Here is a 23,213-nt window from a genome sequence, read left to right on the forward strand (position 1 = left end):
AATAAAGCGTGGTCTATGTAGTTTTGGTGTATTATCTCAAATCCAGCACGTTCCCCTTCACCGCTGCGAGGGACTTCGACTTTCTTTCGACTCCCGTCTCCACAACGCGGGGCCTTTCACATGTGAGACAATGTGTCACATGGCTCCATTTGCCCTACTTCTTGCCCTATTGCCTCTTTCGGATTACCGTTAGTCATAGAGAGTCACGTGTAGTCACGTGTTGGATCAATCATTCTTCCGTGCCCAATTGGACCTAGCGCTGGTCGATTTTTTTTGGGATAAATACGGGCAGCTCGCCGCCCAACTTTCTTTTTCTTTTCTTCATCATCAGTAGAGGTTTACATAACTTATGTAAATTTTTTACAACGGGGCTCCATAAATATGGCTTGCTGAGGGTTATCCAGGATCTTTCCTCTATGGGTTTTCTTCCGTTCCCGGCTTCGAAGAAAAAAACGTCTCTCTTTTTCCCTTCCAAATATGGCTACGCTAGGGTTCCTTTACGGGAGCTCCATGCGCTGTAGCTGTGGAGGGGGCGGTATATTCCTTTTTTCAATCTCAATTGTGTAGATTGGACCTTGCGGTCTGGTCAGCTAAACCGATTGGAGGATTCGTAATTGGCTTAAATGTCTGTCGACTTGCGCACGACGGAAGTATACACCAAAGTCGTGCTCGTACGAGTGATTAAGCTTAATGGCACCTCCACTTAATGTGTGTGTTGGTCTCCTAGGAAGACTTGAACTCGGTCTCGAGTTCGAGTTATTCTGGGAATTATCATCCTCAGGTGTTTCATTTTGTGCATTGCATAACATGGGCATCTGTCTCGTCGCAGGCAGCGCTGGCTACCTCTTCGTGGCAATCATAATAGCGAAAGTCAAATACGTAAACTGGCTTTTCATGCTTTTCCTCTCTATATGCCCAATCATGCCCGCCCGGCGTTTCCAATCTGGATGCGCTCGCCAGCCCACTTGTCGTCGCTGCGCAAAACGGGCCAGCTGGTGCCGTCGGCCTTAATCAAGGTCAGCTCCAGCTTCGTACCCAGAACGCGGAATGATGAATTCTCCGCGTCAATCGGGGCGAAGAGCTTGTAAGTGTCCTGGAAGCGCTTGTTGTCGGAGGTGGGAAGGTCGAATGTGATCGAATCGGTGGAAAGGTCCACGCGAGCTCGCTCCTTGTCAATCTTCTTCAGGTAGAGAGAAACGTTCACGGAGGAGGAAGTCTGGTAGAAATCGTTCCTGGATGGGGAGTCTACGTCAGTTGAACCCACAGGGTATGGCCTTGCTTGTCAACCTACCTGACCGTATCGACCTTCTCCTCGCCCGGGGGCTTGGCCTTGCCAACAAACATGTGCCGTGTCTTCTCTGTGCAGCCGGGAATCTTCAGGAACTGGTCAAATTCCAGCACCCGTCGCTTGCAGCAAGACCATCCTTTGCTACCCTCATGGAACACTGGGTGGCCTGGGTGGTGTGTACATTTCTCCTCGTCCCGCGCAGTCGATCCAGTATAAGTAGACCCGCATCCTTTACGACGGCAGGTTGCGTTGGCAGGGATCTCCAGATCGGGATCATCTGAATCGGGCTCCGGCAGCGGGGCAGCGGGAGGCGTAGGAGGCGGGATGGCGGGGGAAATGGCTGGCCGCTCGGGCAGCTTGGTCTCAACGGGGGCAACCAGCTCAGGGGGAGGCTCTGCGACCTTGGGCGGCTCGGGAGCAGGTGTGTCGTCGACAGTCGAGTGTTTCCCGGTGGTGCATGGTGGGATGGCGAGGAATTCCTCAAAGGTCAAGACGCGGGGCTTGCAGCATTTCCAGCCTGGAGAGGTTAGCTTCTGTGTCAATTATAGCAGCTTTGGCTGTTGCAGCAGTTATCGCAACAATGCATGGCAGAAATGCCGAACTGTAGAGAAACGCATGGGGAATAGCTCCAGCGACCAAGGTACTTACCTTTCTGCCCTTCGTGGAACACTGGGGGACCCGGATGATACACGCACTCTTCCTCCGGGTCGGAGAAAGTCTTCCCACATCCTTTGTGAACGCACTTATCGGCCATGGTGTGTAACGAGCAATAATTGAAAATCGCGGGGTGGGAAAGTCACAATTGATCTGACGCAGGTTACCCAACGCGGTTTAGCCGGGAAGCTCGAAGGTTCCATGGCGGAGTCGGGTCTGACCGCTGTGCTATGCTAATCCCGTTCCGCCAACCTTCAACGTCCGTCAACGCCCTACCCTCACCATGTTTCCTACACGAACCCTCTTCGGTCAAGCTCGCCTAACTCTCTTCACTCGAGTTGGCTGTGGTCTTTGCGACAACGCCAAGAAAACCGTCGTCCAATTGAACAAACGACGGCCCTTTGAATACATCGAGACGTACGTCGACGAGCCCGAGAATAAGAAATGGAAGGACGTCTACGATTTTGACGTGCCTGTGCTTCATATCCAGTCCGTGAAAGAGGGCCTTCCCATGGAGGCTACGCTCTCCGACGCGCGGAAGCTCTTTCACAGAATGACTGAACAGGAGGTCGAGCAATTGGTGGACGAAGCCGAGAAATAAACCCGCGGACGACGATGCCAGTCATTTTGCTCGGCTTGAGATAGTAATTATGGACATGGAGTGCCGACAACCAGGTCTAAAACAGACCTAGACGCCTGTTGAGGCCTCGCCCGATGCCCCTCTATCGAGACACGGACATCGCGTGTGCTTCCTATCACGGCACATACTACGCGCAGGCGCTTAAATTTCTACGCTTGTGACCGTGAAAAACATAAGATGCTGGGACACCGTATCATCTCTACTTGGAGCACAGGCAGAGAACGAGACTCCACTCGGATGCGAACACTCGACAACGGCCTTGGATCGGCATGTTGCGATTTTTCTATCCTCAATCTGTATATATAAATATTGCAAGCTCGAGTAACAATCAGTAGGAAGGGAAGATCAAGAAGATGATGACATGGATATCTGTTATCTGTTGAAGGTCTGCGCTCGATAATTTTTCTTTTTTTTCGGCTTGGCATTGACAGCTCTTCTCGGAACGCCATTTGTTTGAGATCTTAGAATCTGGTCTGATACAAACCATTGAGCATTCTAAATCCAAGTCCATCGGCAAGGTTGCGATCCAACTGAACTGCATTAGAGAGTCTGTGCTAGCAAGGTTTTCTTGCAGCAGTTGGAACGTTTGCGTATTTCGTGGCTTTGATCAAAATGGCCCATACACTGCTTGAGGATGAGATCAATGCCAGATTCTGACCGATTTCCAGATCGACAAAACCTCATATGCATTGACGCTAGCAAAAGTCGAAGCCTTTCGTGATGCATTCAAAAGAACCCCGGAAGCGTCAAGTGCTTGAGGCTCTCATATGCCGTGGAGGCTAATTTAAACCGAGGCTGGAAGTTAAATTGCAGCAACGACAGATCGAAAAGGCCTGTCACTGCAGCCACGCATTTGGTAGGGCCAGCTCGAATGAATACCTGTAGCGATGATTATTTCAGAGAGAGGTACTCTTTGCTTGTCAAGTGCGGTTCGGTACATTAAGCATCAATAAAATCCACGAACATTGAAAAAACAGATCATGAGAAGCGGGCGATAGAGACAGAGCCTCAGGTACAAATACCGAAGTTGGAGTACCGTGGATAGCCGGGCAAACATGTTGTTCGTCTTAGCAACTTCAATGGCATGCAAGTCGAGCAATGCCGAGTGACTCGTTCTTCATCTAGGGGAGGCCCCGGCCTGGTTGAACAATTGAAAATCAATGGTCGAATTCGGGGTGTCTCTAAAAATTCAAGTAATGGGTCTTTAATGATCGCTGTGATCAAAAGGCTTCGAACGACTTATGCGGCTCACTTTTATACGGTGTCAGACAGAAGGTTGCGCGAGCCGGCGTTTAGTGCATTAATTCCGAAATTCTATTCCCACCACCACTCTCCACCTCGAACTTCCCACTCTCTTCCCTTCAGCTTGAAACCAACCCTAATGTATATTGGAAGCATGGAACGGCATTCGGACGAGGATACAAGAACATCGACCGATTCGTCCAGTTCAGACGCTGCATCTAGGCGCAGGCTTCAAAATCGCCTCAATCAACAGGCTAGCCGTGAGTGACATTTTCCTATCCATCCACGCCCTTCGAATCAAATATTGACCTCGGAAACACAGGGAGAAGAAAGGCATTACAAGTTGCAAAGCAGGGAAGAGGACAAGAACAGCGCTGGGTCATCTATACTGATGAAGCCAATGCGCCCTCTGTGAAAAATATCACGGCTGTGGCAAATTCAGCATACCTTATGAAGCCACCCCCAATCCGCAACTATGGCAAAGATTTCTACTATGATTCCAATCAAAGTACCCGCGTCAAATGCTATGCAGATCTTCAAAAGATGGTCGCCGAAGGAGCCGCCAACAAGGTGCAATCGCCTGAACTTCTCCTACCCGTAGTCCAGTTCAACATGATGCGCGCGGCCTTTGAAAACGCTGCAAGCATGGGCTTGACATGGAATATTCTCAGTGAAGATATTGCTTCTTATTTCAATATCGCTGGCCCTGTTACATTACACCTGCCGCCAAGCTTGGAGCCGAGCGACATGCAGAAGAGCATTATCCATCACCCCTGGATTGACCTAATCCCAATCTCATCACTTCGCGACGCAATTTTACGACAGGCAGATAACTTCGACGAAGACCAACTTTGTGGTGACTTTTATGGGATATGCGGTCCTTCTCCAGAGGTTGGGATTCTAGTATGGGGCGAGTCATGGGATCCATCAGCATACGAAGTTTCAGAACGATGTTTGAACAAATGGGTTGGGCTTTTCAAAGATTGCCCGGAGCTTGTGAGATCTACGAATTATTGGAGGAGGAAAAGAGGAGAGAAGCCACTGAGATTACCGGATCTAACAAAATTTTGCGTTGAAGAACTCACGCATTGATCAAGGCTGGACCTGGTCATTGCATGTACAATAACCTCACAGCGAGTACTTCTCGCCAATGAAACCTTCACTCATTTCCCAAAGTCTAGTCCAGAGTTGTTCGTCACGAACCTGGCTGTGCAACTCTTCGTCCGCCACGGCGTTTTGCTTGAGGAAGGATCCTGTAAAGTCTTGAATAGGCGTGTCAGTTGAACTCTGAACAAGATCAGGCAAAAGTACCTACCGGTAATAGTGGGGTCGATCATTCCCGTGATCATAGTGGCCGCACCCTCGGAGCGACTTGTCCAAGGGGGCATCTCGTATTTGACTCCATCTGCATCGGTGAGGCCTGCACAGTTGTGAGCATTAGTTCAGCCAATCGAAACGTTAGACCGCACGTACTCCCACCAGTTTCCCTCCATTTCTCAATTTGGGCCCGGAATTCAGTCGTGACGTGCTTTTGCAGCCCGGTCGAAACCGCTTAGACATCAAAGTCAGCTTTGTTTGTCATAACGATGACTGGAAATTCACATACCACCAGGATCAATGCTGAAGACGCGAATACCTTGGCTCTTCAACTTCTCGCCGAGTCTCTTGGCAAACATAACTCTCGCGACGTTAGACTGGCCATACGCGGCCCAGCCCTCGTAAGTCTCGCCATTCTATCGAGATGTCAATTAAATAGTTGAGATTAAATGAGTGACAAACTTACGCTAAAGCCAATATCATCGAGATTAATCTTCCCACCCCGGACAGCAGAGCTCGCCACAATGATAACAGAAGACGAGGCACCGGCAGCTTGAACCTTGGGCAAAAGAAGCTTGACAAGCAAGAAGTTGGCTAGGTAGTTGACACCGAATTGTGACTCAAATCCGTCTTTGGTCTTTGCATAGGGGCAGGCCATGACTGCGGCCACGCACACCACATGGTCAATCTTGGGGATGTCGGCAAGATCATTCTCAACAGCGTTGCGAATAGCGCTCATGTCACCAAGCTCTATGTTGAGGAAGCGAGTGGCGACATTGGGCTTGCTTTCTTTGATCTTGTTGATAATAGGTGTGACCTTGGACTCGGCCCGGGCGCTCAGGATGAGGAGCTTGGGATCGACGGCAGCAAGTTGAACGGCGAGTTCGCCGGCAATGGATTCATTGGAGACACCTGTGATCAAGACTTTTGAAATGTTAGCTTTATGGTCCCAATTGGGATTGCAGGGTTGTGTTGGAATACCTGTCTTCCCGGCAAGGGCCTTGCCATACTTCTCGAGGATAACCTCGGAGCGAAGAATCTGCATAGACATTTTTAAGAAGTCTCAATGGGAACAAGCTGAGATGGACTTTGAAAAAACTCGGAATTAACGTGTGATGAAAAAGCAAAGGATAGGCAAAGCCTCTCCCTTTTATAATTTTTCTTATAGCTGCGAAATTCGTGCCTTCATACTTATGGAAGTAAAGAAGCCATAACTCCGATGGAGTTAAGAATAATCATTAAAGTTAGGCTCCGCAGAGGCGATGAATCTCCCGAAAAGGTTAGATCCTTGTCATCACCGACCATCAAGCTCCTACACCCCGAGCAGCGGAAAGAACACATCTTAAAGGCTTGAAAACGTGTGATCAAAATGAATATCGTAATCAGTAGGCAATGGCAGTTACTTGACCAAGCATGGGCCACGCCAGTAGTGAGCTATTCGTCGACAGGCTGGCATAGACTGCGTCAAGACGTTCGGCAACCCGTATCCAACCAGCCCGAGCTCAACATATTTAAAGAAATTATTGTAAAATGTGAAAGCCATAATGATTCACTCGATGTAATGCCGCAAACCTCTTTCCCTCACTATACTACTGAGGCCCGCGGCGAGCGCGTTTGCTACGAGTGCAAACAGCCCGGCCAGGTCCAACATGCTTGCCTCAACTAGACTGGTTTAAAAAAGAACGTATTTTGAGGTTTAATTCTATCTCACCCACCCAAAAAAAAGAGAAAAAAAACACGAAGGTAGGTCTGAATCGTTTAGATTTCTTGGACACTGTGTCTGCATACTGTACTGAAAATTTGACGAATCACCTATCATATATGGCCCCGGAGTGATAACAGACTAACCAGATGCGGTTAGTCTCTTTTCATCCAGAGCCACTGCGAGTCTGAAATTGTCCGACCCTTGCCTCCTCTAGGGCTGTGTGCGATCCTGTGTGTTGAAGTACTTTAAAGCAATGCTATTACTTATGAATAAGTTAAATACTTATGTATGCCATCATCCAGAGCCGAGTTGACCGCCTTCACCCAATGCACTAGAGTTTCTTATCGTCTGCCCCTGCTCAATAGATTGGTTGCGATCGGAGAAAAGGCAATCTGTAAAGTACGGGATTACCCATAACTAAATAGAAAGCTGAATATCAATACCGTGAACCACTCATCCAAAACAAATCATTAGAGGGCACTTGTAGGATGAACCGCCATTGGACGCCACCAACATTATTATGCAATATGGTGCATCGTTGATCATGCTTCATCCCTTACGCAGATCACCCTAGGAGTTGACTTCAGCTTTCAGCTCCATTAAGGCTTGGAAGGCTCGCCCCGCGCCCATGTGCCACTTTGGAGCATAGACCCTCCCAAGCCTATGGCCATATCGGTATGTCCACAGAAGAGACGTTTCTCCCACAGCAGGATTTGCATATCAAGTCGGATATTGTCGCTGGTATCATTTCCACTTGGATCGCGACTTTCCTTGCGGCGGCAGATACAACTATCACTGCAACTCTTTCCTCGACGATTGCCGAAGAGTTCGACTCGCTTGCGATTATCTCATGGTTAGGTTCTGGATACTTGATCAGCATTACCGTGACACAACCACTTAGTGGAAAACTGAGTGACATCTTCGGCCGGAAGCTTAGCTTTTGCTTCTCGACATGCATGTTTACGATCGGGAACTTACTTTGTGGCTTCGCTAGCTCGAAGGCTGTTCTAATTCTGGCTCGAGTCATCGCTGGTATTGGAGGGGGCGGCTGCATTGCCATCTCTACCTTTATCGCCTCGGATGATATTCCCCTCAAGCGCCGCGGTACCTGGCAGGGTACGTCTGCGGTGATGTATACTCTTGGAATCGGCCTAGGAGCAGTGATAGGAGGTACTGTGAACGATTCGTTTGGCTGGAGATGGGTGTTTATTGGAATCGCTCCTATCTCCCTCGTTTCGTGCGTACTGGTCTTCATATTCCTCCCACGTGGTACGGAAAGAGAACAGGGTCTTCTTGAGATGCTGAGTCGTGTTGACTTTGCCGGCTGCGTCACCCTTGTCGCGCCCTTGGTACTTCTTCTGATTGGATTGAACCACGAGGGCGATCAGATCGTCACAGCGCAATTCCTCATCACAATCCCCCTCGGAACTGTCTGGTTCGTGCTATTCCTTTTGATCGAGTGGCGCTGGGCTAATGAGCCTATCATTCCTCTATCACTCTTCTGTCGACGCACCGTCATTGCGACATGTCTGACGGCCTGGTTCATGTCATCATCACTTTATATTCTTCTTTACTATGTGCCATTATATTTGCAAATGTTAGGCTACACGCCTAGTCAGGTCAGGCTTCGAATCTTGCCTTACTCAATAGGGTCCGGAGTGGGCTCATTTTTGATGGGTCTAATCATTCGTGTGATCGGTAATTTTCGGTATATCACGCCGATGCCCATGGTCGTCGCAACTGTCGGGTTTGCTTTTATTGGGAGAACCACACACTGGGTTATCCCAGAGCTATATCTTCTATGTAAGGGTGTGTTGGTATTGGTGCAGCACTGACTGTGTTGATTATTGCCATGCTCCATACTGTGCCACACCACTCGCACGCCACAGGCACGTCTGCCCTGTATGCCTTCCGATCGGTCGGTTCGACGGTGAGACTCTCCGTTGCAAGTGCCATTTTCCACAGTGAGCTTAACAGGTTTGAACGGAAGAATGGATTCAGTTGTGACAGGACAGATGATTGCTATCTGAGAGCCTTGCATGGAGCTTTCTGGTCAGCCGTGGCATTTGCATTGGTGGCATTAATTTGTGGGCTTCTGATTGATCCTAATCCCAAGGGACAGAATAAAGCAGAGAATACTTAACAATAAATTCCAACGACCCACAAGATGTATTGCCTTCCTAGCTCCAGGGTAAAGTCTTTGGAGACAGCCTAGTTGAATATTTCAAATGTTATGCAGTCGATTCTAAGCATATTTCCCGGCCAACCAACACTTCCAAGACAAGCTAACTTGATTTCTTCCATTCCCGATAGGCAATTGAAAGAAAATTGATAATTGATATCGTGCCGATCCACACCAAGAACTGTTTAGTCTACTTTAGTTCATAGATCAAATAAAATGTTGGGACAGGTCATGTGATCGGCCTGTCACGTAGGCAACGCACCTCGGAACGGACTTCCTAAACAGTGCAGCGTTACCGGAATGGTTCCGGTGGATACCAACATTAGAGCTTGGGACTGATGCACATGGCCCAGGGCAACGATATTCTTTCAACGATTGATATATGGAAGTAATTGGGGGTAGATCGAAAAGAATCATTCGGTACCAAAAGGAAAAATTCAATCTTGTCCGATCGGGAGGCTCAACCCAAGCTGACGTCAACGAAAGACGGCAGCACCGTTTACGGCGAGTTCCGTAGTCTGGACTCTGGAACTGACAAACCCTGCTCAGTCAGATGATTCATTGCATAGAATGATAATACGTCTTTCATAATATAAGTGTCTAGACACCACATGCTTAGTTTTAATAGTGTACTTGTTCTTTTTTTCAAGCCTGGTATGTAATACACCTGATTAAGCTCGAGCGTCTAAATAGACTCTGCGAGCTCTCGAACAGCATCATAGCGGGGTTCTAGTTGGTTCTGCGTGGTTCGGATCACATTGTGCTGAAGCGAGGTGCTCGAGCATTGCCACCAGGGGTATCGGGATAGTACGGGGGTTAACACAGTACTTTCACAGGTGAAAAGTAAGCTCAACTACAGAATACACGGGGGTCGCCGCCTATGCTGATTCGCAAGGCCCCCGCATCTGCATCTGATTTATGAAACCCCCGCCTCTCCACATTCCGTGACGGCGGTCTGGCCCAATAGAATACCGTAGCTTAGGAATCATCAATGGCTCGACTAGTCTAGCCACTTGGGGATGACAAACTGGCATTTCCCGAGGAGCTTCGTCCCCTGGGTAATCCGTTTCCCGCCATTCGTTCCCTTTAAAAGTGCGGGGTGCCCTCCAACTCTTTTTCGTTCTGCAAATTTCTTCTTCCTCTCCTCACCCATCACTCACCGCAATCATGAGTGGATGTCCCGTTCACAACACCTCGGCCAACGTGGCCGGTGGTGGTACTCGCAACCGCGACTGGTGGCCCAATGCCATCAAGCTCAACATTTTGCGCCAGCACACCGAGGCTACCAACCCCATGAGCAAGGACTTCGACTATGCCTCTGCCTTCAAGAGCCTTGACTACTATGCCCTGAAGAAGGATCTGAATGACCTGATGACCGACTCCAAGGACTTCTGGCCGGCTGATTTCGGCCACTACGGCGGTCTGTTTATCCGTATGGCGTGGCACAGCGCGGGTACTTACCGTGTCTTCGACGGCCGTGGCGGTGGTGGTCAGGGTCAGCAGCGATTTGCTCCCCTCAACAGCTGGCCTGACAATGTCAGTCTTGACAAGGCCCGCCGCCTGTTGTGGCCCATTAAGCAGAAGTACGGTGACAAGATCTCCTGGGCTGATCTGCTCCTCTTGACCGGTAATGTTGCTCTTGAGTCCATGGGTTTCAAGACCTTCGGCTTTGCCGGTGGTCGCCCTGACACCTGGGAGGCCGATGAGTCCGTCTACTGGGGTGGCGAGACCGAGTGGTTCGGCAACAATGTCCGTTACCTGCCCGAGGCCAAGGAGCACGAGGCCAAGCAGAGCGATATCAAGACTCGCGATCTGGAGGACCCCTTGGCTGCCGTCGTTATGGGTCTGATCTACGTCAACCCCGAGGGTCCCAACGGTGTTCCTGACCCCGTTGCTGCTGCCCGTGATATTCGTGTCACCTTCGGCCGCATGGCCATGAACGACGAGGAGACCGTTGCCCTGATTGCCGGTGGTCACACCTTCGGCAAGACCCACGGTGCTGCCCCAGCTGACAATGTTGGTGCCGAGCCTGAGGGAGCCGGTCTCGAGCAGCAAGGACTTGGCTGGACCAACAAGCACCAGTCGGGCAAGGGCCCTCACGCCATTACCTCCGGTCTGGAGGTCACCTGGACTAAGACTCCCACAAAGTGGAGCAACCAGTTCCTTGAGTACCTCTTCAAGTACGACTGGGAGCTGACCAAATCCCCCGCCGGTGCCAACCAGTGGACTGCTAAGAACGCCGACGACATCATCCCTGATGCCCATGACCCCAGCAAGAAGCAGAAGCCTCGCATGTTGACCACTGATCTATCTCTGCGCTTCGACCCCACCTACGAGAAGATCTCCCGCCGATTCCTCGCTAACCCCGATCAGCTCGCCGATGCGTTCTCCCGTGCCTGGTTCAAGCTGTTGCACCGTGACATGGGTCCTCGCGTCCGCTGGCTCGGCCCTGAGGTTCCCAAGGAGGTTCTTCTGTGGGAGGACCCCGTCCCCGCCCTTAGCCACCCTCTGATCAATCACGAGGATGCTGCTGAGCTGAAGCGCGATATTTTGGCTTCTGGCGTTGAGCCCTCTAAGTTTATTGCTACTGCTTGGGCCTCTGCCTCTACCTTCCGTGGTGGTGACAAGCGGGGAGGTGCCAACGGTGCTCGCATCCGCCTCGAGCCCCAGAGCAAGTGGGAGGTCAACAACCCCACCCAGCTTCAAGAGGTTCTGAAGGTCCTGGAGGATGTCCAGCGCCGATACAACTCCTCCCAGACCGGAAACAAGCGTGTGTCGCTGGCCGACCTCATCGTTCTGGCCGGCTGCGCCGCCCTGGAGAAGGCCGCCGGTACCCCCGTTCCCTTCACTCCCGGCCGCACCGATGCTACTCAGGAGCAGACCGACGCCGAGTCCTTCAGCTACCTCGAGCCCTACGCTGACGGCTTCCGCAACTACGGTACATCCAGCAAGCGTGTCCGCAGCGAGCAGTTCCTGGTCGACCGCGCCCAGCTGCTGACCCTCTCTGCTCCCGAGATGACCGTCCTGGTCGGTGGTCTCCGCACCCTAAACGCCAACTGGGACCGCTCCAACGTCGGTGTCTTGACCCAGCGCCCCGGTCAGCTCACCAACGATTTCTTCGTCAACCTTTTGGACATGAACACCGACTGGAAGCCCACCGACGACAGCAACGAGTACTTCGATGGTGTCGACCACAAGACCGGCGCCAAGAAGTGGTCCGCTTCTCGCGTGGATCTGATCTTCGGTCACCACTCCGAGCTCCGTGCTCTTGCTGAGCTCTACGGTAGCTCCGACGGCCAGTCAAAGTTCGTACGTGACTTCGTTGCCGCTTGGGACAAGGTTATGAACCTTGACCGCTTCGACGTGACCTACTCATCCGTCGTCGGCCGCCCTGCTCCCCGTCTGTAAAGAAAATGATTCGTTGAGGATATGAATATGCTTATGACCCTGTATCCAAATTTATTTATGAAGATTGAGATTCCCAATCAATTATGAATGTTCAAATAATATACTTCCACTTGTAGTGCCGCATCGGGCAACATTTTTAAGTAAACGCTTTTATCGCCGGTGCAGTCACGCTACGACGCTGCAGAGGACCCTTCCATGACGTCACCAATATATGCGAAACACTTCAATCTCTCTCTTGAATATTTGCCTGTTGCCAAAAACAACCATTGACCAAATAAAATCCGAGCTCGAAATGGGAGGCTCGGCGCTCATTGCCATCTTCCCGGCCTTCAACAGCCTCGACATCACGGGGCCGATAGCAGTTCTCTTTAACAGCGACTTTTCAATCACAATCGCTGCCAAAGAAGATTTAACGATATCGCAAGAGAATATCACCGTCAAACGGACAGTCTCATTCCAAGAAGCACACCAAAATCTCTCAGAATACGACATCCTTATAGTGCCCGGCTCTCGATCCCGAAACATCCTCCCCTACGTACAACCCGAGAATGCCCAGTTAATGGAACTTCTCGACCTTGTCGCAGAATTCGCTAAACCACAACATCGACCGACTAAAGAGCGCACGGCCTTGTCGGTCTGTACAGGGGGGTATCTCCTCGCAGTTGTTGGTGTTCTGGATGGGCTCACGGCAACGACACATCGTCTTGCAACCAAGGGTCTTCAAACGGCTTGCGAAGAATATACTACTCGAACGCCAGGTGCAAAGGGTACGACAATTCTACCTGAGAATTCATCTGTTCCTGTTTCATATTACGATGCTGGGGTCAATGAGTTTGGGGTCAGAGTTATTACCACAGGCGCTGTTACGAATGGGATAGACGCTACACTGCATTACGTTGCGAGTCGGTCTGGGAGGTCGGTAGCTGTTGAGGTCGCCGGATTTATTGGGCATAATTGGCGGGAGGAGAAAGCATAGTTAGTCCAGATATGTCTGTAGATACTAGCTGATTTATATTTTCAATTGATTAACCAGGGTCAGATAACATCCATGTAGTAGCATTGATCAATTGCCATTTCATAGCATAAAAGTGGCCATTGGAGTAGCACTTGTCGTTGTCAAAGCGCATCCGGCCCCCTTAAGCTCGTCATCCATCTTTTATTGTGCCAATATGCCGAGACCGATTTAGCCTGGACCTTAGCCCCCTCGACACCGGATAATCCACTAGCTTGAGTCTGCTCCGAAGAGTAGCTACTATATTCCTCGGGCGTAACGCGGGTTTGTGTCCCATTTTTTTTTTTAATCAACATCACGTAGACAATTCGGGGTGGATTAGAGAGCACACTGGTGTGAAGCATAATCATCCTTGTCAAACAGACAGCAACAAATTGAATGATAGAAAATTGAAGTGGATATCTCCTGCGATAAGGGTTCATCCTGCCCAGCTTTCTCATGCCGGGTTGGCGTATTTGTGGAACGAGTAGAGCTACTAAGCTTGCAAGCGTGCAGCTTAGGAAAAAACTTTTGTTGTACATGATGAATTCGATGAATTGACGGATGCTAAGAATTTGATTAAAAGACGTTCCCGCGCGGCTTTGATCGATGCTTACGAGTTGCCTTCGTCCATCGTGACGGTTTTAGAGGGATCTCAAATCTGATCACAGAAAGGATATGCATTATATTTGTAGGGTCATCGCTACCAGTGGTTGTCAGTCGAGAATGAGAATGAAGCCAGGACCCCCGCTTGTGTAGCCGCGACGCTCTCTCCACGACAGAAGTTTGCAACCATATTTGAGCTAAAAACTCATCGGACTCCAGGATATCGACCTTTGTAGGTATTCAATAAAGGTATGGTGGTAGTTTCCGTCGTAGGTCGAAGGTCTCTAGAAAGCCCACCCATTCTCCACGGGGCAAAATATGTAGGCGACCGAGATTGCGAGAGCGAAAAGACAGAAGACTATATGGTCGTTACAACCCAAAAAGAGGCCATCTAATTATGTAAATTATCAGAAAAACCAGCAGCCTAAAATCAAGTGGAAGATAAAGCCGCATACTCTAAGGAAAACCAACGAATTAGAGTACAGAATGGAACACTGTGGGCCCATTTCAAACCAAACCGAAACAGGAAATTCCTGCGTACTCGCACCGCAAGTTCTATTTTCAGTCTCTTACAACCTATCAAGATTGCAAGAACAAGAGCTAAAACCGATAGATCTGTCGATCTTCGCATCAGCTCAAGGCTCCTAGTTTCCACATCGAGTCTAAATTCAGGGTCTTGCTCTACGTGACTGCTGCATAAAACGAATACGACGTCCGTTCTATTGCCTCTTTCGCCCGGCCTATGGAGACCGATCTCCCCAGCGCAAAGCCCATTAGGGCACGACGGACTCATCAGAAATCGCGTCTAGGATGCAGTCACTGCAAAAAGCGTCGCATCAAGGTGAGATTCTGACTCTCGCTATTGCCCACCATATTTGCCACTTCCCTTCACCTGAGTCCTTCAATTTAATTTCATTTCGCTCTTCCTGTAATTCCAGTTGCTATCTTCCTTCTATGCTCTCTTACAGGCCTGTTTCCACCATGTTGAAGATATTGCGCCACATGTTTTGTTTTTCTCAGCTGCGATACGATGACCTACCATCCGAAACTAACTCGTTCCAGTGCGACGAGAAAAAACCAACCTGCTCCAACTGCTCAAATCATTTGATTGAGTGCGCATATAATGCTTCCCCGGGATCATCAGGATCACAATCACCAGGAATCTCAGAGCCTCCCACTGGGCGACCACGTCCGAGTCGGTACCGACCTCAGCGATATGCGACAGGCGGACTCAGACAGACTTTCAAGCTATCAAAAAGTCAGCCATCGCAAACCACTCAATCCACTGGGACTCAATGTGATCTCTCCTCGGGATCGATTGGCACCATCTCTATAGCCGATCTACAACTCTTCCACCATTACACCATCGAGACATACCGAACAATGACAAACGATGGCGATCAGTATCACATATGGCAAAAATACCTCGTGGAATGGGGTATCGAGTTTCCATCTATATTACACCTCATCCTTGCTCTATCAGCCCTCCACCTAGCACACGAGCAACCTATCCTCCGAGTTCAATACCTTCAACAAGCTGATGACCACTTCACTTTTGGAATCCGATCAGTCACAAGTGTTCTCTCGCAACTCAATGCCGAAAATTGCCAAAAGGTCTACATGTCCGCCATCTTAATATGCTTCATCTACTTCGGCAGAGGTCCACGGCCCAAAGAGTATCTCATCTTCAGCACCAGCGGGCCAGCCGAATGGCTAACTCTCATGCACGGAGTGCGATTAATCGTGCAAACACACCGTGCCAAAGTATTTAGTGGGCTTCTCGAACCAAAGTCTAATGAACAAAGTCATGACCTGACAACGGAAATGCGCAATGAATTACATGAGCATACGGTCCATACCGAAGCGGTACAACGACTCGTTGAACGGGATATATCCAACAAGGAAGATCGGGGAAAGTACTTGGCTGCCATTGAAAATCTCCTCGAAATCATGCGTGGGGTTTATGAGAGACGATCTGCTGGCTCTTCTGGCGTGGACTTGATGGATCTCTTAATCGGATGGGTCTATCGACTTTCCGAAGAGATGGTTGGATCTTTAGAGCGCAAGGAGCCGTATGCCCTTGTAATACTGGCGTACTGGGCTGTGCTGCTGAAGTATATGGACTCGGCGTGGTTCATGAGCGGTTGGGCCGAACATGTGCTCTCGGGAATTTCTACGTGTTTGGACGAGGAGTTTTGTCCATGGATTGAGTGGCCAATGAAACAGGTTTATCAAACTCAGCTAGAATAGCACTGTATATTATTGGATTCAAGAAATACCTTCAAATGACACAATTGTTCTTATATTTCTGGATTACTTGTGATCAATGTTTGCAGGGTGGATTCAATATCTGCGGAAGTGGCCACAACTACCACAACTACCACAACTACCACAACTACCACAAGTGACATCTTCATGTTCAGGAATATTAAAAATTCTGCCTGACCCATGAAACATGAAACGACTAGGGTTCTCTAGCTGTAAATCTCTGATAACAAGCATATGCCATGGATCGGATGGGCTCACAGCAAAAAGCCCCACCGGTCTCCGCCCGTATTCGTTCTACAATTTCCTAATACGGCAATCGCAATAGATCGTCAATGAACAAGGCGCTTGAGGCATGTATTAAAAATAGGCTGAACATCTAATAAAGACGACGACATTCCTCAGCTTGAATAGGACAAATCCGTCAATTTCAACTATCAATTCCACCCCTTGAACATGGATATCGACTTTCACCCCGGTGTAAACGGGTCCAGTCCCTATGTCGACTTCTACCCGTATACACCCTCAGCCACAGCCGGGTATGCATTTATGGCCTTATTCGGTCTCGTAACTGTTGTCCATCTCGTCTTGATGTTTCCGTTCCGCGCCGCATATTTCATTCCCCTCGTTCTAGGTGGTGTTTGTACGTCCATTTCTTTCCCAATTTCCCACGTTGAGCTCGACTTATAGACTTCACCAGGCGAAACATTCGGATACTACGGTCGGGCATGGTCCCACGAAAGCAGAACAGAAATCTCCTCATGGGCCCTCCAGGAAATGCTCATCCTATGCTCCCCTCCTCTCATCGCCGCAACAGTCTACATGGTCCTTGGTCGAGTCATCCGCTCTTTTGGCGCTGAACACCTGGCCAGCATGCGGCCCAAGAAGATCACAGTCATCTTTGTACTGAACGATGTCTTGTGTTTCCTTACACAAATCGGCGGCGCAGGGGTCCAGGTCACTGGAGACCCAAATGTCATGAACATCGGCAAGAAAGTTGTCCTCGCAGGACTGATATTCTCTCTAATTGTCTTCGTCTTCTTCGTTTGGATTGCGGCAACCCTGCATCGCAGACTACAGAAAGCTCCTACAAATATTCTGATCAGGAATCCGGATATTCATTGGCGACGATACATGCTGGCTCTCTATGTTGCCTGCTTTGCGTTGATGGTTCGCAATCTTGTTCGGACAATTCAGTTCGGGGCTAGTGAGACTTCGCCTGTCAATAACAAGGAGGTTTATATCTATGTCTTCGATGGGTTTCTTATGTTCTTTTCTATGTTTGTGCTGATCGTTTATCATCCTGGGAGACTTATCAAGAAAGCTCGTCATTTGGGCAAGGTTGCTGATTTCCATGAACCTCTTACGAGCGAGAATAGGATGTCAGATGTTCCTTTGACTAAGTATGAGCCTCGGATGATGGCAGTCTAGGCCTATGCTGGTTCTTTTTGTCTGGTCTTTCGGATATGATCTTTCCTTTCCTTTTGTTCTGTTTCTGGGGGTCCACTCTGCTTGATGGCGTCTGAAGTCCTTTCTTCCATTACTTGCTCCTTTATATAGATGGCAATGTATTAAGTCAATTTCAATTTTAGAAGATCTTTTCCGGTGACTACGGGACAATCTTTCCATGGGAATTTATTGATAGGTAAATGTCATTATTAGGAATCTACTGGAGGCTAGCCCGCGCCATCCATACAAGGTCCGTCCACATGTCCAGACAAGACGATAAGAAAACTCATTACAGACATCAGATGACATAACGGCATGTGCCGGGACCAGGAAGCCCTCTGGGAATTAGTGGCACATGTACAGGCCAAAACCTGAAACTCCAAGATCAAACACCGGATGTCGATGGTACATCTAGAACCACATGATCCCCACAACCAGTCCAATCACCACAGCCATGCAGCTACCCCGTAGCTCTGGCGAGTGGTGGCTAGCGGCGTCAGTTGGTTGGTCACAAGGGAGTTTTTCTGATATTTGTGTCGGCGTCGGGAAAGCGGGTTCCTTCTCCGTCTGGGGCATCGAGGGTACTGCGTAGCTTGCAGACGCATTACTCCAGAACACTGACTCAATATATTTGGAGACAGTTCGGGTTGATGGATGGAGGGCGGGATTATATGGCGAATCTTTGGTGATTTCCCAAAGGGCAATTGCGGAATGGCAGGCCTGCTGCCAGATATTGCGCAAGGTAGGAAACTGTAGTCTCGAATCGGCGTTGGGCGCTGCATATGAGGACGTCGATTCATTACTCAGTTGTGGTGTATTTTCAGGGTTCTCTTCGAGGTTTGAGGTTGGCGAGGGAGTAATGTTTGAGGGCGCAAGCGTAGGGGGAAGGTTCGCGTTCTCGGTGGCATAGCTCCGGTTGGTAAAGGGGGTGAGAAATTGATAGTCGTCTAATTGCTGGATGAAATACGTGCGAAACGCGCGAGCTCTTCGACTGAACTTGAAAGACGACTCGGTGCTATGCAAAACGCGACTTTTATTTTCGACAGGGGCGATCTCGCTAGGGATGGTCGGCGCGCCGTGGCCCACGCGTGAAGACCGCGATGGACGGTTCCCACGGGGCCTATGTTGCGCAGCCAGGGTCCATGACTTGCGAGGATCGACCGGATGTATTTCCGAGACAACGTCGGTAGCGCTATCCTGGATAAGAGGGACTTCTGAAGAGGGAGCCATGTGTTAGCTCAACATTCCAACATTCCTTGAGGGGTCAGGCCGATGAACATACGACGAGCTCCAGCGTAGAATGTGAAATCAGCCAGCTTAATGTTGTATATACTCGACAGCGAGGGCACCAGAGTGAGCAGCGAGAAAATAATCAGGGCCAGGAGTGGGAGCGCGCCCGGTTTTGCCAGCCCAGGGCGCATCGTCCGCGCACGCCGGTCAATGCCGGTGATTTCTAGCGGAGGTCAAGCGACAGGTTTGGTGAGACTCGAGGAGCAAGATTGGCAGCGTCAATGCCATGGAGGGGTGGGGGCGTGAGAGTTTCCAGTTCGGTGTTTTGAAATCAGGGTCAAGTCTCGGGAAGTGCGCGCCAGCAGGCAGAAACGGAAGACGGGAGGACCACGCTCAAAAACCTCCCACTCTCAACAGGCACAAAGAATAAATAGCAATAGCAAAGTTCATGGAGGGGAAGGTCGATCCAAAGAGCAATACGGCTTGACACAGGATGTTTCGCTCTGGGCAGTGTTCCCCGTTCGGCCCGAGTGACGTCGATGACCTGGTCGCACAGAGTAACGGCTGCAAGCGTCGCGTTCGGTAACTATATTAAGTTGTTTATCTCTATGGTTATTGGAGAACTAGAGTGCTCCTAGGTACACAGGTACTTATCCCCACTTTTAACCACCGGACATGCAGGCAGAAACAGGGAATCTCGCCCATCTCAGCCCAGCTTCCAAACTTCCTGTTGAGTTTTCGCAAGGTTCCAAGGTTGTTGGCCTGATAGGTGCCTGAGGCATCCGCAGGCACCCCACTGCAACGGTAGCTCTCCCAAACCAGATTTTGGTTCACCAATCCCCATCCTCCTAGACCTGATTAAAGGCCCTTAGTTGTACTGGGCTAACCAAGGATGATGTGAGCCAAGGAACCATTATCCGGGCAACTCCCGCGCTCTCCCTAGAAGAGCAGTAGATCGACAAGCCCGTCTCACCTGCATCGCTCTAGGACCTCTCAGGGCTGACAGTGTGGCAGGCGGGTCAAGCCGACCACCGTGCGCGGGCTTTTAGCCGATACAGCCGTCATAAGGTGGGAGTAAAAACTAGAACTGTTCGACCGACTATGAGCACATGGTATATGATATTTCTGTCTTCATCTATGATCCTTACATCTATCCTATATTGCGTTGGCCTATCAACCATAATACATAGTTCCCACCCTATCTCTCGTCACTGGAGACATTCATCTCCTAAGTCAATATGTCCCCGAAAAAGGCCTGGCTATGGAATAACGAGGTTCGAGCTGGAGACTCCAAAAATGAGGGCAACCATTCAGGAAGTGCGATGAGTGTGCGACCCTGAAACTCACCACCACCACCACTGGCATGTAAAGAAACAAGAGCTTGTTCGAGTGGGAAATACCCAGTCCGTTGTGCTTGTCCCGGGAATGATCCCATCATAGTTGCGCCAGTGGGGCTCGCCTCGAAGAGATCAGGGCCACCTAAGCCAGCGCATAGGGTACCGTGTAGCCCCTCTAACGCCTTCACACCTCTTTTCGCAAAGATGTAATGCGGAGCTTGTCGATAGAGGAGACCGAACGCATCAAAGAAAGTATTATAGCTGCGCTGCAGGACCGAGTCGGCAACAGTGTGTATTCCTTTCTTCGACAGTCTTCTCTCATCTGCCTGGATGGACAGTAGACACACCCCGAGAGTGGCCAAAGAATCAACGAGAGAAATTGGTAGCGTAAACAACCTGTCAACCGAACCTCCTTCTTCGTTCGCAGTCAGCGCGTACAACTTGGCGATGCACGAAATGATCTTGCATGTCGTATCCATCAGGGACCGGCGATGGGACAGTGCGAGCAGATCTGGTCCGTTTTTGGCTCGTACATTGTGGCCGCGGTGGAGACTTTCGCAAGGGTCCATGAACCATCTATAGAGCGACGCCTCGGTGGTATAGATGAATAGACCGAGCATCTCCCTCTTGAGAGGGAGTGCAGGGTGGGCAGCATCCCAGGAAATATCTGGATTTTCGAGTGAGAAAGGAGGAGGTAATTGGTCAACGATGACTTGATGGAAGCGCTGTGCGAATTCTGATACTACTGCCGGTTTCTGTTGGTCGCTCTTCCATGATGGTGGGCTCATGAATGCTGTCAGGTACCGGGCCAACTTGATATGAAAAACGCGATCGGTGAAGGGCGTGAGAACGTAGGGACTGATTGTAAGAGGTTGTAGGTTGTCGTATGGAGGCTCAATGTCAAAGTATCCCTCGGGAATTAATGGCCAGTGACCAAAGAATGTACACATGGACCTATGTTGGACGGGTAAGCAATGCCGTTATGTCGCCAGTTTGATTGTGCTTCATACCGATCCCAGACGTATAAATTCCAGAAGGTCCGTCTCCTTAACTCCATCTCCAACTCACTGGTGGGAATGCCTGGTTCTTTTAGATGCAGCCCCATCTCATGCGCATTTTTCACGGCCGTATTGAGAATAGACCAGCTTGCCCGGATCTTTCCGTAGTTTTTAAGATAGCCCGCTTGTAAGAACCTATGTTGCACAGTCTCTATCGAAGGCTTTTTGGTTGACGGCTGAGACTTGTCGAGCTCGTTCGCCAGCGACGAATACCACTGCTCCATAGCCTCTGGATGAGATTTCAACACTCCTGTGGTTGGGAACTTGGAATGCGGGAGAGACTGGATACTAAGAAGACAGACTCGAAGAACCAGCAACCCAAAGTCGATGTCTTCGTCCCGAATAGCTTCACCCGATTGATCGTTATTCTCTTGGGTTATCCACCAAGCAGTGTACCTAGGCTGGAAAGAAGGAGGGTGGATCGTTTCGTATAGTGGGTTGAGCTCTTGTAGAAACATCCCCACAAGGAAATCAGTTACAGATTTGTCAGGCCACAATTTTGGTGGCCTTGACTCAGAATGTGAAGATTGTTTCCTTTTCGTCATTTTCATGGTTGGAAGGACATGTCTTTCGATTTGCTTTGTCAGTAGATGAGTGAGGGAGATACTGAAGGGCAACGAACAGGCTTTGAGGCGCATTTGGGGAGAGGCCAGTCGACCCTTGTGAGTGATACCCCTGGGATTCTAAAACATCCGCCTCAGTATAGTTCGAGTCGGACTCATCTGATGAGAGTGTTGTTGATGTTTCTCCTTCACTATGTGTGGCTGCAGAACTTGCTCGTCCGTCTCTTGGATGATAGCTGCGGCTCCTGCCTCGCTGCGGATGAACCACGGAATAGACACAGAGATGTTGTACCCCACGACTAGTACAGTGATTGCACGGCTTCTGTCGGTTACACTTCGAATAGCGTCAGCAGTCTAGCTCATTCCAACGTGCAAGAATTAGTACCTTTTGCTTTCTGCGATTACATTCAAGACAAGACTTGATAGGTTTGCGACGGGTTCGTTTCCCGGCATGCATATCGGTACCACGATTCCAAAGAGTGGGATGGAAGTCAATTGCCACCCCAGTCTGCAGATTCCAATGTTTTAGTACCTTAACAGTAAGCTGACAGAACCAGAAAAGGCCCCCAGTCAGGAACCGTAAGCCACTTTAAATCGCGTGCGGTTATCAGGCACAAATTAAAAGCTTGTTCAAAAACACCATTCCGGCAAAGCCAAGGCCCCAGTTCCACCAATGTCATCTTTTTTCTCACAGAGTGCTTTGCATAAGCACTCCTGATGAAACCGTGAGGAATACCCTACCCCACCCGAGATCCCTCATAGGCCAAAAACCCCTGTAATCTACTATACAATTCACTGTGATGTTCTCCCTCGCCACCACTGCCCGCCCAAAAACTTCAAAATAATTATTGCCGCCGAGCAAGTCTAATAATTAGCTCTTACTACGACATATGACTAGAATGCAGCTCAGTGGGCCCTAAAAGCTGGCGGCGCGGTGCAAAATTGGGGGCCATAAAATCTTCAGCGGAGAACGTCCGCCGAGGCGACCCCGACACGTGGACGCACGTTTATCATGCAAAGATGATCGAAAGTACTTGATTCCTGCATTATACGATCATCGGTGCTCGGATGGGAATGAGCACCGATGCGCGACGTTTACTCTTTGTAGACGATCGGGCTCCACCAAATAGCCGGGACTTAGGTTCTTGATGTTTCTGCCCCCAAATTTAAGGGAAATAAGCCGCTCACAATGGCATGGATCAAGTGCCATGTGGGACCGGGAAACGTCATCCTGAAAGTTCCAACTAGCCGTTAATGAATTTACATTTAATGAAGGCG

The 23,213-nt window shown here is 49.7% G+C and overlaps 11 protein-coding genes across 11 annotated transcripts; 7 read left to right on the forward strand and 4 right to left on the reverse strand.

The window, feature by feature from the left end:
- Window positions 1-919: 919 nt before the first annotated feature.
- Window positions 920-2,042, reverse strand: N7443_002547 (cysteine and histidine-rich domain-containing protein; the record flags this gene model as incomplete). Its single annotated transcript, XM_056882603.1, has 3 exons — window positions 920-1,232; window positions 1,292-1,805; window positions 1,937-2,042. 3 exons carry the CDS (start codon window positions 2,040-2,042, stop codon window positions 920-922), a joined length of 933 nt encoding a protein of 310 aa, XP_056744444.1.
- Window positions 2,043-2,225: 183 nt separating this feature from the next.
- Window positions 2,226-2,543, forward strand: N7443_002548 (glutaredoxin family protein; the record flags this gene model as incomplete). Its single annotated transcript, XM_056882604.1, has 1 exon — window positions 2,226-2,543. One exon carries the CDS (start codon window positions 2,226-2,228, stop codon window positions 2,541-2,543), a length of 318 nt encoding a protein of 105 aa, XP_056744445.1.
- Window positions 2,544-3,978: 1,435 nt separating this feature from the next.
- N7443_002549 (Short-chain dehydrogenase/reductase SDR) lies at window positions 3,979-4,916 on the forward strand (the record flags this gene model as incomplete). The annotated part of the gene is made up of 2 exons (XM_056882605.1): window positions 3,979-4,084; window positions 4,147-4,916. The coding sequence occupies 2 exons, from the start codon at window positions 3,979-3,981 to the stop codon at window positions 4,914-4,916; spliced, it is 876 nt and encodes a 291-aa protein (XP_056744446.1).
- A 36-nt stretch (window positions 4,917-4,952) lies between these two features.
- Window positions 4,953-6,192, reverse strand: N7443_002550 (Major facilitator superfamily domain general substrate transporter; the record flags this gene model as incomplete). Its single annotated transcript, XM_056882606.1, has 6 exons — window positions 4,953-5,086; window positions 5,140-5,244; window positions 5,298-5,375; window positions 5,431-5,557; window positions 5,608-6,065; window positions 6,123-6,192. 6 exons carry the CDS (start codon window positions 6,190-6,192, stop codon window positions 4,953-4,955), a joined length of 972 nt encoding a protein of 323 aa, XP_056744447.1.
- A 1,331-nt stretch (window positions 6,193-7,523) lies between these two features.
- Window positions 7,524-8,681, forward strand: N7443_002551 (Catalase-peroxidase; the record flags this gene model as incomplete). The annotated part of the gene is made up of 1 exon (XM_056882607.1): window positions 7,524-8,681. One exon carries the CDS (start codon window positions 7,524-7,526, stop codon window positions 8,679-8,681), a length of 1,158 nt encoding a protein of 385 aa, XP_056744448.1.
- A 1,514-nt stretch (window positions 8,682-10,195) lies between these two features.
- Window positions 10,196-12,436, forward strand: cat2 (bifunctional catalase-peroxidase Cat2; the record flags this gene model as incomplete). Its single annotated transcript, XM_056882608.1, has 1 exon — window positions 10,196-12,436. One exon carries the CDS (start codon window positions 10,196-10,198, stop codon window positions 12,434-12,436), a length of 2,241 nt encoding a protein of 746 aa, XP_056744449.1.
- Window positions 12,437-12,728: 292 nt separating this feature from the next.
- Window positions 12,729-13,412, forward strand: N7443_002553 (uncharacterized protein; the record flags this gene model as incomplete). Its single annotated transcript, XM_056882609.1, has 1 exon — window positions 12,729-13,412. The coding sequence occupies one exon, from the start codon at window positions 12,729-12,731 to the stop codon at window positions 13,410-13,412; it is 684 nt and encodes a 227-aa protein (XP_056744450.1).
- A 1,363-nt stretch (window positions 13,413-14,775) lies between these two features.
- N7443_002554 (Zn(II)2Cys6 transcription factor domain-containing protein) lies at window positions 14,776-16,283 on the forward strand (the record flags this gene model as incomplete). Its single annotated transcript, XM_056882610.1, has 2 exons — window positions 14,776-14,874; window positions 15,024-16,283. 2 exons carry the CDS (start codon window positions 14,776-14,778, stop codon window positions 16,281-16,283), a joined length of 1,359 nt encoding a protein of 452 aa, XP_056744451.1.
- A 471-nt stretch (window positions 16,284-16,754) lies between these two features.
- On the forward strand, window positions 16,755-17,729 carry N7443_002555 (RTA1 domain-containing protein; the record flags this gene model as incomplete). Its single annotated transcript, XM_056882611.1, has 2 exons — window positions 16,755-16,941; window positions 16,999-17,729. 2 exons carry the CDS (start codon window positions 16,755-16,757, stop codon window positions 17,727-17,729), a joined length of 918 nt encoding a protein of 305 aa, XP_056744452.1.
- Window positions 17,730-18,158: 429 nt separating this feature from the next.
- On the reverse strand, window positions 18,159-19,168 carry N7443_002556 (uncharacterized protein; the record flags this gene model as incomplete). Its single annotated transcript, XM_056882612.1, has 2 exons — window positions 18,159-18,961; window positions 19,030-19,168. The coding sequence occupies 2 exons, from the start codon at window positions 19,166-19,168 to the stop codon at window positions 18,159-18,161; spliced, it is 942 nt and encodes a 313-aa protein (XP_056744453.1).
- Window positions 19,169-20,205: 1,037 nt separating this feature from the next.
- N7443_002557 (fungal specific transcription factor domain-containing protein) lies at window positions 20,206-21,830 on the reverse strand (the record flags this gene model as incomplete). Its single annotated transcript, XM_056882613.1, has 2 exons — window positions 20,206-21,268; window positions 21,325-21,830. 2 exons carry the CDS (start codon window positions 21,828-21,830, stop codon window positions 20,206-20,208), a joined length of 1,569 nt encoding a protein of 522 aa, XP_056744454.1.
- Between the last annotated feature and the right edge of the window lie 1,383 nt (window positions 21,831-23,213).

This window comes from Penicillium atrosanguineum (genome assembly GCF_028827265.1).
Source record: "Penicillium atrosanguineum strain IBT 20685 chromosome Unknown utg000002l_segment0_segment0, whole genome shotgun sequence".
NCBI classification, from domain to species: domain Eukaryota; kingdom Fungi; phylum Ascomycota; class Eurotiomycetes; order Eurotiales; family Aspergillaceae; genus Penicillium; species Penicillium atrosanguineum.